Source organism: Rhinopithecus bieti, unplaced genomic scaffold (assembly GCF_001698545.2).
Source record: "Rhinopithecus bieti isolate Rb0 unplaced genomic scaffold, ASM169854v2 scaffold_82929, whole genome shotgun sequence".
Classification (NCBI taxonomy): Eukaryota; Metazoa; Chordata; class Mammalia; order Primates; family Cercopithecidae; genus Rhinopithecus; species Rhinopithecus bieti.
This window is the reverse complement of record NW_016830474.1, coordinates 156517-173339: the sequence shown is the minus strand read 5'-3', so window position 1 is coordinate 173339 and position 16823 is coordinate 156517. Positions and strand designations below refer to the sequence as shown.

The following is a 16823-nucleotide window of genomic DNA, read 5'->3' as shown; positions in this document are numbered from 1 at the left end:
CGAGACAGGGTTTTTCCATGTTGATCAGGCTAGTCTTGAACTCCTGACCTCAGGTGGTTCGCCTGCCTCTGCCTCTCAAAGTGCTGGGATTACAGGCATGAGCCACTGCACCTGACCGCCAGGCTAATTTTTTTTTTTTTTTTTTTTTTTTTTGTCTTTTTTTTTTTTTGTATTTTTTAGTAGAGACGGGGTTTCACCGTGTTAGCCAGGATGGTCTCGATCTCCTGACCTCGTGATCCGCCCGTCTCGGCCTCCCAAAGCGCTGGGATTACAGGCTTGAGCCACCGCGCCCGGCCCAGGCTAATTTTTAAAGTTTGTTTTTTTTTTTTTTTTAGACAGAGTCTTTCTCTGTCACCCAGGCTAGATTGCAATGGCATGATCTCAGGTCACCACAACCTCCAACTCCCAGGTTCGAGCGATTCTCCTGCCTCAGGCTTCCGAGTAGCTGGGATTACAGGTGCCTGCCACCACGCCTGGCTGGTTTTTGCATTTTTAGTAGAGACGGGGTTTCACCATGTTGGCCAGGCTGGTCTCGAACTCCTGACCTCAGGTGATCCGCTCACCTCGGCCTCCCAAAGTGCTGAGATTACAGGCATAAGCCACCGCACCCGGCCTTAAATTGTTTTTTCAGAGACAGAGTCTCGCTATGTTGCCCAGGCTGGTCTCAAACTCCTGGGCTCAAGCAATCCTCCCATCTCAGCCTCCCAAAGCGCTGGGCTTACAGACGGAAGCCATTGCACTTGGCCTTAGCTTCTTTTTAAACGGCAGCAGTTTGAGTAGTGAGAATAGGCAGAAGCACCCCTCCTTGTGTTGGGAGCCACGGAAGTGGGAAGGGCATGGCTTTGAGGCAGACAGCTTTGGGTTCAAATCCCAGCTCTTCCACTTTCCAGCTGCGTGACCTCGCAGCAAATCAATAACCTCTTGAAGCCTCAGTTTCATGAACTGCAAAGTCGAGGGTCTCGAAAACAAGCACCACCTGGGTTTGTTGTACAATATATATATTAAAAAAAAAAAAAGGGGGCCGGGTGCCTGTAATCCCAGCACTTTGGGAGGCCGAGTTGGGTGGATCACATTAGGTCGGGAGTTGAGACCAGCCTGACCAACATGGAGAAACCCCATCTCTACTAAAAATAACAAAATTAGCCGGGCATGGTGGCACATGCCTGTAATCCCAGCTACTTGGGAGGCTGAGACAGGAGAATCACTTGAACCCGGGAGGCGGAGGCTGCAGTGAGCGGAGATCGTGCCATTGCACTTCAGCCTGGGCAGTAAGAGCAAAATTCCGTCTCAAAAAAAAAAAAAAGCGGGGGGAACAAAAGAGCTTAGCCCAGATTCTGGCTTAACGGCTCTGCTCTGATGCACTATGTGCTTTACCTACATTCTCCCCAGTACTCCCATTTTACAGAGGAAGAAAATGAGGTCCCAGGGGGACACGGCTTGTGTAGGTTCACACTCCTATAATCTGGATAGGTGAGTGGAAGAAGGAGTGTGAACTCCTGGACAGGGATGCTCCTGCCCTCCTCTCTGCCCCAAACCTGCCAAAGCCTTCAGGTTTAGAAATCCAGGGACTGTCTGGGGTAAAAAAGGAATTTTTGCTCTCTATAGTCTAACTTTTATTCATTCAGCACACCCTGAATTCTAGGTATATCAATTAGCTTGCAGTTCTCCAGGCGATCTATGCCTTTGCCAGTGCTGTTGCTTCTGCCTGGAATGTCCCCAGCCCTCCCTCCTACTCATCCTTTAAGACTCAAGTGTCACCTGTGGGTCACTCCCTCTCTCCCCCTAACACACACATGCACACATCAGGTTGAGCAAAGCACCACACACCTGGAACTTATCCTGGTGACAGGCTATAGCAATAATAATCACACCACCCCTTACAGAGCATAGACACTGGGCATAGCCCTGTCCATGCACTGCTTCGTCAAACTCACATAACAGCCCTTTGAGAATGGGAATACCCTATCATGAGCCCTTTTTACAGATAGGGAAGTCGAGTCTCAAAACCACAACCATGCCCAAGGCCACAGCCAGGAGACAGCAGGGCCAGGGTTTGCCTGGAGTATCTCTGGATGACTCACTCCTTCCCTTCTTTTTTTATTTTTATTTATTTATTTATTTATTTATTTATTTATTTATTTATTTATTTTTGAGATGGAGCCTCGCTCTGTCACCCAGGCTGGAGTGCGGTGGCGCGATCGTGGCTCACTGCAAGCTCCGCCTCCCGGGTTCACGCCATTCTCCTGCCTCAGCCTCCCAAATAGCTGGGACTACAGGTGCCCAACACCACACCCAGCTAATTTTTTGTTTTCATATTTTTAGTAGAGACAGGGTTTCACCTTGTTAGCCAGGATGGTCTCTATTTCTTGATCTTGTGATCCGCCCGCCTCAGCCTCCCAAAGTGCTGGAATTACAGGCATGAGCCACTGCGCCTGGCTGGCTGGCTCCCTCCCTTCCATCCCTGCCTCCTCCTGGAAGGCTCCTTCGATTTACCCCTTCTACACCCAACTCAAACCCACCTTCCTCTGTTGCTTCCCTACTGCTTAACCTGAACCCAAATATCCACTAGTTGCAAGTTGGAAGTGAGTTCAAATTCCTGCTTTGCCACTGCTGCCTGGCAAAGACCTCACTATGCGACAGAGGCCTGCATCAGTGAAATGGGAATAATATGCCCCACGTCTCCCCACAGGAAGTCCTTGAGGACTGGCATGGTTTATGGCTACCCCTGAACAGGCAGACAGAGGGTTCTAAAGAAGGTTTGCTAAACTGAATTCAGTACTGAGGGGTTTCCTTCCCCCAGGTAGATTGTTACACCCACCTTGAGGAAAGGATCTTCAAAGTGAGTGGCTCTCTAAATGTAACACTGATCAGTGTCAAAGTTGTCAGTGAGCACCCTTGCACACCATTGGTCTTTACGTCCAGTCCACCATAGTCTCTCACCTGGATTTTTTTTTTTTTTTTTTTGAGACAGAGTTTCGCTCTTGTGGCCCAGGCTGGAGTGCAGTGGCGTGATCTCAGCTCACTGCAAGCTCCACCTCCCGGGTTCACGCCATTCTCCTGCCTCAGTCTCCCAAGTAGCTGGAACTACAGGCACCCGCCACCATGCCTGGCTAATTTTTTGTTTCTGTATTTTTAGTGGAGATGGGGTTTCACTATGTTAGCCAGGATGGTCTTGATCTTCTGACCTCGTGATCTGCCCACCTTGGCCTCCCAAGGTGTTGGGATTACAGGCGTGAGCCACCGCGCCTGGCCTCTCACCTGGATTTTTTTTGCAGCCTGCTTACTGGCCCCCAGCCTCCTGGCATGATCCTCCAATCATCCAGCCTCCCCACACCAGCCAGGGCAAGCTTCCCAAAACACACATCTGACCCTGCCTCTCACCTGCAGAGACCCTTTCACTGTGATCCACAGCACTCCACACCCCAGGAATAAAGTCCAAACCACTAAGCATGGCTGGCCTGGCCCCAGTCAACACCCTAGGCACTCCCCTACCTCCAGGCTTCTGCACAAGCTGTTCCACTTCTGCAGTCCATTAACACCAACCTCTTCCCACTGACTGTAGAGAAAACTAAACTCTCTGACCCCTATCCCTCCTCACAGCCAAAGGCATCAGCCCCTCCTCCTATGATCATGGTTCTCCCCTTCCAGACAAGTGCCTATGTTCACAAAGACTTTCAGGGCATAAAGTATCCCCTTAAGGATGTGGCTGCTAGCCTCATCTTTGATACAGTGTCTTGAAATATTTGTTGAAGGAACAAATGATAAATAAATGAATGAATGCACATATAAAACATCCCTGTGAGGCTGGGTGCGGTGGCTCACGCCTGTAATCCCAGCACTTTGGGAGGCTGAGGCGGGAGGATCACCTGAGGTCAGGAGTTTGAGACCAGCCTGGCCAACATGGTGAAACCATGTCTCTACTAAAAATACAAAAATTAGCCAGGCAGAATGGCAGGCCTCTGTAATCCCAGCTGCTCCAGAGGCTGAGGCAGGAGAATCGCTTGAACCCAGGAGGGGGAGGTTACAGTGAGCCGAGATCACGCCATTGCACTCTAGCCTGGGCTACAGAGCGAGACTCCATCTCAAAAAAACAAAACAAAACAAAACAAACAAACAAACAAACAAAACAGCCCGTAGGACCTCCATGGGGGTAGGGGCAGCTTCCAGCCTCTGAACCTAGGGTGAGAACTGTATCCCCAACATCAAGAATCAGTACTAGACTGCAGGGCAAGCTGACTGCTCTATAGCTGGAAAAGAACTCTAACAGGACAGATCCTGAGTTGCCCTAGGCCACACCATTTCTACAGTGCTCCTGACATAGGTGCTCAATACATGCTGGTTAATGGAGCCAGCCAGTTCATATGCCCAGCTGAAATATATGCCCAGACACTGCATTGAAACTCTGCACTTCTCTTGGTTAATTGCACCCTTGACAAGCATGCAAATCCTTTAAAAGGATCCCCCTGCCAGAACCACCAAGATCTGGGCTTGTGTCTGTACAAATTCCTCGGGAACTGTCCCTGGCTGCAACAGGAAGGAAGGGAGGCGCCAGAGTCTGGGGGTACACACACGTTTGTCCAGAAACCTTGATGGATTCGCAGAGGGAAAGCCAGGCCAAGGGAGAAGCCTTGTCCAAATGTCCTGGTTACTCATTAGCCAAACCTCAGAGCTTCTCTCTGCAAGGGGGGATCAGAGGGGCAATTAACCCATTTGGAAGAAAGGTCAAGCTAAATAGCTCTCTAATCCTGCAGTTTCAAAGACAGCAAGTAGGGTTTCTGGAATCTTTAGATACTGTTAAGGCAAGCACAGGGGATGGGGCATGGGAAAGGAGAGGCCATAGACTGAGGGAGGCACTGATACTTATAGAGCCCCTACCTGTTTCATACCCTTCATTCCGATCCATCCTGCCAGCCTCCTAGAAGAAGGAGGATGCAGACCCTCCTAGGCCAAGCTCATTTTGCCCAGAAGGTCCCTATCTGGACTCAGATAAGTGTTTTGCCCAAGGTCACAAAGAAGGTGCAAAGAAAGTGTTTTTCTTTGTGCAACAGGTACAGTCTTTTCCCTTCCAAAAAATAATGGCTGCTCCTGGCTACAGAAAGTTCAGTCCCGGCAGGCAGGAAGCCCTGGCCACCTAGGCATCGCGCGGCGGAGGTTACACGCCTGCTCCGGGACTGGACGAAGATCAGGGTATTAAGGCGCGGCGCCCCCACTCCCAGGCAAGTGTGTGCCAGGAGGGCGTGAAAAGCTCTGGCTCTGGTGGGGGTCAACGAGCCGCTTCCCATCCCGGGGGCCCCACCCGTAAGACCGGGTGGGCCTCGCAGCCATCGGGGCGGGGATCACGCGGGCCTGCCTGGGAACAGGGGGACTGAGGCTTAATCTCATCAGGGCGCCTCCGCCCTGGAAAGACGAGCGGAGCGGGGCGCAGGCCAGGCCGGGAGGACGCGTCCAGAGCCTCCGCGTCCGAGGGGCCCCGCGCGCCGCCCTTCTCACGCCCCCCGAACCACCCCGGGGTCCTCCGGGCTCCCCTCGACCCGGACTCCGGCTCACTCGCCGCCCTAGCTTCCCACTGTCCACCTCCGGGGCCTCCAACCCGCACAGATGTCCAGACCCTAGCAGCTTCAGGCTGAGTAACCCAGATCTCCAGCGATCCCTCAGCTCCCGGCCACCGGATCTCTCTGAATCCATTCCCAAGGCTCAGGCTGGCGTGGGAGGAGATTGATCCTCTCGCTCCCAGTTCTGAATCACCCTCCGCCGTCACCCCTGACTGGGGATCCGGTGGGACCCCAGGCCTCCAGCGCCCGATCCCCTGCAGGGATCGACTCCCAAGTCGCCAACCGGGTGGCACGTGATCCATTGGTTGCCCTGTGCGGGATCTTCCCGCGGGATCCACTCCCAAGTCTCGGGAGACGGATTCCCCGTCTCCCAAACCGGGATCCTCCCTCCCCGCAGACCCGGAGTCTGGGGAAATCCTCCCGGTCCCCGCCTCTTCCCCAGTCAACTTTGCCAACTTTTCTCCCGGGGACTCGGCCAGGCAGAAACTTGGCGGCCCTCGCCCGCCGCCGTCACCCCCAGCTACCTCGCCGGCCGGGTACAGGAGGCGACCAGCCGGCCCCCACTCCCCACAGCCGCTGCGCAACCTACCGTGGAGCTACCGCCAGCCCGCGCCGCGCCGCCACCTGCCCGCAGCCCGCGGCACCTGCCCGCTGAGCCCGCAGACCCGCGCAGCCTAGCCTGCTGGGGGCGGGGCCTTGGGCGGGGACGCGCCCCCGTCACCATGGGAACTGCGGCCGGCCGCGCCTGCGCGGAGGGGAGCAGAGCCAGCAGGACCCGAGTCGGCAGTGGCGCCTGAGCCTGGGACCTCTCCGGCGGGTCAGAGGTCACGACTCGCTTGGACACCTCTGCCGGAAGCGCTCCCGCCCCTCGAGGCCCGACCCCGCTCTGTCCAACTGGGAACTTTGCTCCCGGTCCTCTCCCGCGTCCCCTGGATGTTCCCCAGTCACCAGCCAGGATTCCCCGCCACCGGCACCGACCCGCTGCCCAGCCGGCGACCGCGAGAGCCTAATGCAACCCAGAAATTCAGGAGGTGCTCCATAAATGTGGGCGCATTGACTTGCCTGGGCTGCTGATGCCGGCCCGGGGGCGGACAAGGTCTGTGTGCGGTGCTGGCGGCTCCTCGCGCCAAGCAAGGGGACTGCACCCGAGAATTCGCTGGGGCGCCTACTGTGTGCGAATCCTCCTGCCATTGTGTTGTGGGGTAATGGGTATAGGAACTTGTGGACAAGTTGAGAGAATCGTAGGAAGTCGCCTCTGAAAGAAAATACCTGTTCTGTTATCCTTTACTTATTTCATTCAGCAGATCTTTATTAAGCACCTATTGCATGCCAGGTGCTGGAGACCCAGTGGTGGGCAGCTGGCAAAATCCAGGCTGTTGTGCAGCTTACAGATGTTGAAACAAATAATTTCACGAGTATATCAAGTTGAATCTGTGACATGTGCTCCTATGGGAAATGTACAGAGCATAAATAACTGGAGGACCTAAAATCAATGTGCCTTTATTATAAGCAAGATAGACCTCAATAAAGCTGAGAAAGAAAAGGATATCACAGGCTGTGCGCGGTGGCTTGTAATCCCAGCATTTTGGGAGACCGAGGCGGGTGGATCACCTGAGGTCATGAGTTTGAGACCAGCATGGCCAAAATGGTGAAACCCCGTCACTACTAAAAATTACAAACATTAGCTGGGCGTGGTGGCGGATGCCTGTGATCCCAGCTACTCGGGAGGCTGAGGCAGGAGAATGGCTTGAACCCGGGAGGTGGAGATTGCAGTGAGCCAAGATCGCGCCACTGCACTCCAGCCTGGGCGGCAGAGCAAGACTCCGTCTCAAAATAAAAAAAGAGAAAGAAAGAAAAAGAGAAAAGAAAGGGACATCACGTTGTGTGGCTTCAGGAGGATTGGTGGGGAGACTTCTTGCCTCATTTTGCTCTTAAGTTGTTGGGTGTGTGTAAAAAACAAGGGCAGCTCCTGTTCCACACCATTTGCACTACAACCCTGTTGAAGGTCTGATCATCACCCTCAGACCCAGACAGGGTAAACCCTGTTTACCAAACAGCAGCCTGAGAACCCCCAACTGACTTGTGTACAGTGCTGGAACCCAGGAATTGGGGGGCAGAGGTCCCATGAGGTCTCATGTCTCAGGACATTCTCCTTATCATCTGTGTATCTTGAGTACAGTCATCAAAATGATCAAACCCAGTCGCTTTTACAGATGACTACCACTTCCAGAGAGAAGTCTGTGAGTAGGAGACCAGGAACGGCTGGATTGAAACTTAAAATCCTTCAAAATCCACTTAAGTCAGGCTTTTACATGACGTGTATGTTACACCAGCAAAGGCAAATCATTGTTGATTGTCTGCTCTTCTCTCTAGACCTCCTGGGGGAAGGGACTTCTGTCTCTCTGGGCACCTCTGATTGCCAGTGCCTAGAACAGGGCTTGGCACACAGCAGGTGCTCAAAGAATATATGCTAAGTGCGTGAATGACCAACAGCTAATGACATGCATCTGCTGCCCCTCCTCCCTAACCTTATGGGAACTTCCTGTCTCTCCTGGGCAAATCTCCATGAACAGAATGTGTAGGCTGGGGGTTCTGATTAACAGAATGTTCCATGTTTCTCAGCTCCTCAGCCAATGCAGGCTTCCACCTTGGCATCTCCTCTCCATTCCAGAACATAAGGATGGGAGGGGACAAGACAGTCATCCTCCTGCCACCCCCCATGGAGACTCAGACCCAGACACGTCCCCAGCCCTGACGATCAACCCTACTCTCCGCCTCAAGAGATGCCCAGCCCAGGCCTGGTGTCAGCTCTTCCACCCCTGTCAAGCTTTTAAGGGGATTGCAGAAGTGCTGAACTACAACTCCCAGAGTCCTCCTGAACCTGGACCCAGAAGGGGCAGGACTTCCTGGTTCAGCCCCCGCCTTAGCTGGTTCCCCTTGCATTCCTCTGTCTTCCCGCCTAGGTGAGAGATGCCAGCTCGCACATACCCAGAGGTGGACCCTGACCAAAGAGGTGTCAGGTTGTACACTGTTTCCAGAAGCAACACCCCTCCCTCCCCCGACGTCACCACTCCCAGCCCTGGCTTTTCTTTTTCTAAGAATAGAGCACAGTGCTTCCCAGGGATTTTCCCAGAACCCTTTCTTTGCAGTCTTCTGTCCCCTCCTCCAGGAAGTCTGTCCTGATTAGTCTCTGTCAGCCCTGCCAGTAGAACTTGCTGCAACGGTGGAGATGTTCTATATCTGCACTGTCCAACATTAGCCACAGATGACTACTGAGTACTTAAAATGAGGTCAGGGAGACTGAGGAACTAAATTTTACATTTTATTTAATTTTAATTAGTATAAATTTTAAAATCTACATGTGTCCCTGGCTACCATATTGAACAGTATAGCCCTACACACCACACACTCCTTGCAAAGACCATGTTCGTGCATTTTCGTTGGTGCATATTTATCCATTTTGTTTTTCCTAAAATTTATCTCCATCTTCAGTGTAAGAGCCAATATGTTCTTTGAAATGTTTTCCCTCAACACTAGTCCTATGCCCATGCCATTACCCCCACCAGGAAGTCTTTGCCTTCTGCCTCCCCATCATCTGGTTAACAACTAAATGTCCCTGAGATCTTAGCTTCCACATCAGTTCCTCCAAGAAGCCATCCCTAACCACCAAAACGGATTAGATGTTGCAGAATCTGGGGCTGGTGCCCTCACCCATTAAAGTTCTGATCACACTGTAGTATCATTGCCCAATTACTTTTCACTCACTTTCTAGGCTGTGAGGTCCTTGTGGAAAGAGACTAGCGTAGTACCTGAAACAGAGCTGACACCCAATAAATATTCATGAAGTTCAACGTTGCATAAATGTTTTCACATGCTGGAATCCAGCGTTTGGTTCATGGTAATGATACTAATGAAGGTTATCATTTATTCAGCCAAATATTTTGCCTGTGCTATCTCGTTAAACCTCACAACAACCTATAAGATGTGCTCTATTATTATTATTATTACTTAATTTTTTTCAAGACAGAGTCCCGCTCTGTCGTCCAGGCTGGAGTGCAATAGCACAATCTTGGCTCACTACACAGCCTCGCCCTCCTGGGCTCAAGCCATACCCCCGCCTCAGGCTCCCGAGCAGCTGGGACTACAGGTGTGCACTACCATGCTTGGCTAATTTTTGTATTTTTGTAGAGATGGGATTTTGCTGTGTTGCCCAGGCTGGTTTTGAACTCCTGGTTCAAGCTATTCACCCGCCTCAATCCCCCAAAGTATTGGGGTTATAAGTATGAGCCACTGTGCCCTGCTGAGATGCTCTATTATTATCTACCTTTTACAGATGAAGGATCTGAAGCTCAGAGAGGTTAAGTAAGTTGCCCAAGGTCACACAGCTAGTATTTCAGCCTGGCTCCCTGGAAAACAGAGCCCAAGACAAATTTTATGCGCTAATACTTTATTAGGGATAAAATCCAACTCAGTAAGGGTGAAGGGAAGGGGATTTCAAGGCAGGGGAAGAGGAAGAGCAAATATAAGAGATGCCTTACTAGGCTGGCTACAGAAGCCACATGAAACAGACCATGGAAAGGATGAAGGAAGGGCAAAGACTTTGTTGGCTGGCACCTCCCATCCCCTGTCCATGATTAGTCACCGTTGGCCCAACTGTGTTATCTGTGCCTGCAGACAGCCCCAAGGGAAGCTAATTCCATACACAGGGCTTCACCTGAGCCTAGAAGAGGAGGGTCCAGGGCTCCCTCCCTTAAAGTGGGTCAAGTCTGCTTGAATGAGAGCGGGAGATGCCGGCCTAGGTGGCCCAGTAGCTGCAGCAACTGACCCAAGCCACCTGCAGGCAGAAGTGAGAGGAGGCTTGATCTTGTCCAGAGCTGCTGGCTGGCCGGGAAGGACGCAGCTGAGCACACCTGAGAAGGTGCATCAGTCGAGCCTGATACAGCAAGTGAACACCAGAACTGAAATCCAAATCCAGTTTAGGCTAATTCCAGTGCCCTTCAACACATACTGATTGAAAGGGGAAAAATGAATACATGAATAATTGAATGAGTGACTGGGGGTTTGAAAACCCTGGCAACCACCACTCCAGACGCCCTCATTTTACAGGTAGAGAAACTGAGACCAAGGAGGCAGAGATGCCCCAACTCAGGTCACACTGACTGAGGTGGCAGAGCTGGGACTTGAGTAAAGCCTGAGACACAGGCCTCACTGAGATTTTCTGCCTCTAACTGGCTGGGAACCTCCTGCTTCCGACAGTACCAACTGCCATGTGCTCATTTGTTAAGCTACAGGGAAAAGCTAGCATTTCCTGCACACTGAGGCGATGTCTCGTGTTCTCACCTTCCTAGCAGCCATCTCCCCTCTGCCAGCAGCATCTCCGTTTTCCTCCAGAGAAGAACCCCATCCTCTACACTCAATCCATGGAGTTTCAAGGGGGGTGAGGCCTTGCAACACCCTTACTTGATCCTCACTTTCCAAACCTCAACCCCCAACCCTAGGACACAGGGTGTAGGTCTGGCCAATCAGAGCATCCCATTTGCCTGGCCACAATGATTGACTGGTGGTGGGAATGGGATTCATGTTTGTCTGTTGAGTGTTAAGCACAACACTAGCTGCAATAGTGTGCAAAGAGAAGCTTTCTTTTCTCTGGGGTTGCTGAGTCTGGGAATGTCAGCCTGGAGCCACCAAAGGACAATATTGTTAGAGAGAATCCGCCTAGAGAGTGAAGCCAACTGAGCAGAAAACAGAACTGAGAGATGGAGAGAGAGAGAGGTTCTGAAGACATTGCTTATTTACCTGGATCCCGCTGTGCCTGAAGCCCATCCCAGAGAATTTTCAGTTATGTGAACCAATACATTTCTCACGTCTATTTGAGTGGTGCTTCTATCACTTATAGCAAAAGAATACCAGCACCTACTCTGTGCTAAGGATAAAGATATTTAAGACACAGTGCCTGACATTGAGAAGTTCACAGCTCACAGGGAAGGTCCTATGAGAAATACAGAGAAATATGCATATCAGTTGCCTGGGCTAGAATTATGAGGGCAGAAAGGTAGAGAACACAGTGGCAGCCACTTCTAAACTCCCAATCCCATTTCTCCTCCTGAGATTCTATCTGTGGTTTCCTACACCTGGCGTTTAATCATAGATCAGTTAATCCCTGTTGGTGCCTTGTCCTACCCAGAAAACACTATACCCTCCCCTTGTGCCCCACTTGGGGCTGGCTTTCCCCTCTTTGCTCAGCCTACCCAGCAGCTTGGAGTGAAAACTATTGATTTAAGGAAGTGGGAAGGAAAAACCACACACACACACACACACACACACACACACACACCCTCAGACCAGTTTATCAGGCGTGCCCGGGCATTGTTCTACAAGCTAAATTCTTCCTCCAAAGGAAAGGAGAATTTTACAAGGTCACAGACGTGGATCCAAAGCCGGAGCCTGAGCAGAGCTGGCCACGTTGGAGGGTCTTGACCTAAAGTGTGGTGAGTCTGGAGGGAAAAGTGACCTGAGGTGAGTAGTGGGGAGGCAAGGAAACTGGGATAGCATGAAGCACTGCTCAGGGGCTGTTAGGGGCTTCGGGGAGACCATGAGCCTCTGAAATGACATACAACTGTGTGTGCGTGTTTGTGTGTGTGTATGCGCATGCATGCTATTGTGCATGCTTGCTCGTGTGAGAGTGCATGTGGAAACATCCATAGTTTTGTTTTTTTGTGGTTTTGGGGTTTTTTTTTTTTTGAGTTTTTTTTGAGACAATCTTGCTCTGTTGCCCAGGCTGGAGTGCAATGGTGTGATCTTGGCTCACTACAAACTCCGCCTCCCAGGTTCAAGTGATTCTCTTGCCTCAGCCTCCTGAATAGCTGAGACTACAGGCGCCCACCACCATGCCCAACTAATTTTTGTATTTTTAGTAGAGACAGGGTTTTGCCATATTGACCAAGCTGGTCTCGAACTCCTGACCTCAGGTGACCTGCCTGCCTTGGCCTCCCAAAGTGCTGGGATTATAGGCGTGAGCCACCGCACTGGGGCAACATCCACAGTTTTAAATCATAATCTTCAAAGGAATGCATCACCCTCCAAAGGGTTAAGTCCCACTGACCTTCCTTTTGTAGATGGGGAACCTGAGGCTCAGAGCCAGTACGTAATTCGTCCTAGGTTTGCTTACACAACCTCACACTCAGACACCACCTCCACCTGCCCTAGTAAACCTGTTCCTTCTGCAAGTTCTCTGTTCGAGGTCAAAAGCCCTAGAGGCATTCTTGCCTCTTCACTTTGCCTCACACCCCAGACCTTCTCTATTAGCAAATCTGATCAGCTTGACCTTTGCCCTTCAAAATCGATCCAGAATCTGCCCACTCTTTGTCCTCCTCCCCTGCCCCTACCTTAACGTCCATCCACATCCACCTTTGTCTCTTGTCTGACTGATGAGTCACATTCTGAAGGCTTCTCCCTCTGCTTCCCTTCTGCCTGTTCTCCACCCAGGAGCCAGAGTGGTCTTTTGAAAACCTAGGATGGTTCGGCCAGGCGTGGTGGCTCATGCCTGTAATCCCAGCACTTTGGGAGGCCGAGGCGGGCAGATCAGGAGGTCAGGAGATCGAAACCATCCTGGCTAACACAGTGAAACCCCGTCTCTACTAAAAATACAAAAAATTAGCCGGGCGTGGTGGTGGGCGCCTGTAGTCCCAGCTACTCGGGAGACTGAGGCAGGAGAATGACGTGAACCTGGGAGGCGGAGCTTGCAGTGAGCCAAGATTGTGCCACTGCACTCCAGCCTGGGCGACAGAGCGAGACTCTGTCTCAAAAAAAAAAAGAGATCGACACCAGCCTGGCCAACATGGAGAAACCCGTCTCTACTAAAAATACAAAATTAGCCGGGTATGGTGGCACATAGGTTACTCGGGAGGCTGAGGCAGGAGAATCGCTTGAACCCAAGAGGCAGAGGTTGGAGTGAGCCAAGATGGCGCCACTGTACTCCAGCCTGGCGATAGATCTCTAAAAAAAAAAAAAAAAATTAGCCAGGCGTGGTGGTGCATACCTGCTGTAGCCCCAGCTACTTGGGAGGCTGAGGTGGGAGGATTGCTTGAGCCCCAGGAGGTTGAGACTGCAGTGAGCTGTGACTGCACCACTGCACTCCTGCCTGGGCAACAGAATAAGACCTTATCTCTACTGCAAGTTCCACCGCTCTTTCCTATCCTCATTTCTTCTAGTCACATGGGCCTCTTTGCATCCTCAAATGTGCCAAGAGCACACTCACCTCAGGGCCTTTGCACCTGCTCCCCACTCTGCTTGGAATATTCCTCTGACACCTCTCCATGTGGCTCCCTCCATCACCTTCTTCAGGCCCAGCTCAAAGGTCACCTTCTCATGGGGCTTTCCATGACCATCCCCCAATTACCCAATCACTTGCTATCTCCCTCCAACGCTTCATTTTTCTTTAGGGCACTTATTGACATCTAGCATATTACATATTGACTTGCTTATTTCCTCTCTGTCTCTCTCCCTCCAGAGTCTATGTTCCATAAGGAGGGGCTTTGTCTGTTTTCCTCACTGCTGAATCCCCAGGACCCAGAACAGTTCCTGCAACATTGTAGACATGCAATAAATACTTGTTGAATGGATGAGCACATGGACATATTGCTGTATCTTGTGGGTCTGTCTTGCCCACAAAACTCTAAGCTCCTTGAAGGTGGGGACTACTTTCTGTTCACCGCTGTATCCTGGGGGTAGGGGGTTAAGGAGTCACACTGAGCTGGGCACATTAAAGTTGAATGAATGATTGATCAACCCCTCCAGTTTATAGAGAAAGACACAGAAGCCAGAAGAAGAAGGAAACTTGGCTTGACATATCAAGTCCCTAGCAACCACCGCTAAACTCCCAATCCCATTGCTCCTCCTGAGATTCTGCCTTCGTGTGGCTTCTCTGGAATCATCCGTGCCCCTTGGGCAGGGCTGTCAGGAGAGTTGACCCGCCCTAACCCTGGGCAGCTCTAGTAAGCCACTGGGTTCATTGGCCTTTAAATTAAATCCTTAATATCGCTTTGGGCTTAGGGCCCAGAACCCGAGCTTGATTCCGTAAGTATGAGTCTCAGTTCTATGGCTTGCTTCCTGAGCCTCAGTTTTGCCATCTGTAAAATGGGAACAGTGATAATAGTATCTACCTCATCAGGTGGCCACAAGGCTTATAGGTAATGAGTGCTTACCTATGCAATTGCTTAGACTGAAGCCTAGTGAGCGCCCAGAAACTGTTGACTGCTATTAAAAGTTAAGCACTGAACCAGAGGAGAAAATATTCAGTCCCTTTCAAACTTCCCTTAGGTGGATTCCAGCTAATTGCAGCCTGGTCGGATATGGTTTCGGGTTATAATGCCTCATTTAGGTTTCTGGGCACCTGGACGGTTGGCATGATTTTCCCAGGTGACATTGAGCATTATCTGGAGAACAAAACTCCTTTCAAGGTGAGAAACGCCTGGACAGCCACTAGCGCAGCCAGAGAGAGGCACAATCATAGGCCTCAGTGGATTCAGCTCTCCCAGGCTTCCTGGCTGGAATTACACCCCTCAGGATCTTGCCAACCCAAAGGAGAGGCTGATTTTGGTGTAGGGAAAACAGCAACAACACACACACACACAAAAAAACAAAAACACCAAAAAAATACCATGTCCTCTCACTCAAGGGAGCACGTTTCACTTGCTGGCGAGCAGCCACGAGGTTTTTCTCATCTCAGGGTAAAAAACCCATGCAACTTGACCCAGACGCACTTGCCCAGGTTTATCTCTGCCTCTCCCCCTGCAACACACACACACACACACACACACGCACACACACACTGTATCCCCTTGAAGCTTCACAACAACCCTCACTCCCATTTTCCAGAGAGGTGAGGCCATCTGCCCAAACTCCTATAGATGGGAAGGGGAGGATCTGGGCTTCTCTGCCTTTTTCCATCATATCACCCTGTCCACTGACTGATCCCAACACTACCCCTAGTCCAGATTAAGGGATTCATAATCTTGTACAGATGCAGAAACTGAGGCCCAGAGCAATGGAGCCACTTGCCCCAGGTACCGCACCAGGGATATGGTGGAGTGGCTGGTTGGCCTCCAACCCCAGAATTCCCACCACGTTTAGTGGGTGGCTGGGCTTAGTTGGCCAAGGTGAAACCCAAGGTTGTACGGCAGGGGCCTGGCAAAGCTGCCCAGGTGCCCTTGGCCTGGTTGGCAGCTCAGCTGCTTTTGACCCTGAGTGCCCTTGGGCAGGCTCACCCTTTCAGGCTTCCTTTCTGGCCATCAAGGGCGGGATTGGCTGTTTGTTAGCAAATCACCTTCCAGCCTCAACCATGCCATGAAACCATGTCTATTATTATTTAAGTAAGACTTGACTTTACACTGACTTGCTTTTTTGTTAAAATACATTTGAATTTTGGCCAGGCATGGTGGCTCACGCCTGTAATCCCAGCACTTTGGGAGGCCGAGGCAGGCAGATCGCGAGGTCGGGAGATTGAGACCATCCTGGCCAACATGGTGAACCCCCATCTCTGCTGAAAATACAAAAATTAGCTGGGCGTGGTGGCTTGTGCCTGTAATCCCAGCTACTCGGGAGGCTGAGGCAGGAGAATCCCTTGAACCAGGGAGTCGGAGGTTGCAGTGAGCCGAGATCGTGCCACTGCACTCCAGCCTGGAGACAGAGCAAGACTCCATCTCAAAACAAAACAAACAGAAAACCAACATTTGAATTTCCATTGGAAAAGCAGTATCATGCCAAAAAAAAAAAAAAAAAGAACAAATATATGCAAAATCAAACCACATTCACAGATTCTCACTAGAGTCTTGCTATGGACTGAATATTTGTGTCCGCTCAGAATTTATATTTTGAAACCCTAACCTCCAAGGTTGATATTAGGAGGTGAGGCCCTTGGGATCTGCTTCAAGGGAACCCAAACCAAGATAAGCAGAACAGGTGTACACATGACAACATGAATGCATCCTAAACCCATGTTGTTTCAGTCCAAAAGTAAAAGGCAGAATGCAAAACATGAGATAATATCACCTGGCAGCCTGGCTAACATGGTGAAACCCCGTCTCTACTAAAAATACAAAAATTAGCCAGGTGTGGTGGCATGTGCCTTTAGTCCCAGCTACTCGGGAGGCTGAGGCAGGAGAATCGCTTGAAACTGGGAGGCAGAGATTGCAATGAGCTGACGTGGCACCACTGCATTTCAGCCTGGGTGATAGAGCAAGAATCTGTCTCAAAAAAAAAAAAAAAAAAAAA

The 16823-nt window shown here is 51.0% G+C and overlaps 2 protein-coding genes across 6 annotated transcripts in view; one reads left to right on the top strand and one right to left on the bottom strand.

The window, feature by feature from the left end:
- The window catches only part of KIAA1671 (KIAA1671 ortholog), a 272215-nt gene extending 266012 nt beyond the window's left edge, over positions 1–6203 (bottom strand). The window contains exon 1 of one of the 2 annotated variants that reach the window (XM_017865552.1): positions 6142–6203. The gene's annotated coding sequence lies outside the window, so the exon portion shown is untranslated. The remainder of the gene's footprint in view (positions 1–6141) is intronic. The other variant, XM_017865553.1, reaches the window with a different exon arrangement.
- Positions 6204–11948: 5745 nt separating this feature from the next.
- Positions 11949–16823, top strand: part of LHFPL7 (LHFPL tetraspan subfamily member 7) — a 10753-nt gene continuing 5878 nt past the window's right edge. The window contains exons 1-2 of one of the 4 annotated variants that reach the window (XM_017865549.1): positions 11949–12040; positions 14062–14241. In XM_017865549.1, coding sequence (XP_017721038.1) covers positions 14169–14241 — 73 coding nt within the window. In that variant the 5' untranslated portion in view covers positions 11949–12040; positions 14062–14168. Of the gene's footprint in view, positions 12069–14061; positions 14242–16823 lie in introns of all 4 variants that reach the window. The other 3 variants (XM_017865547.1, XM_017865551.1, XM_017865550.1) reach the window with 3 other exon arrangements.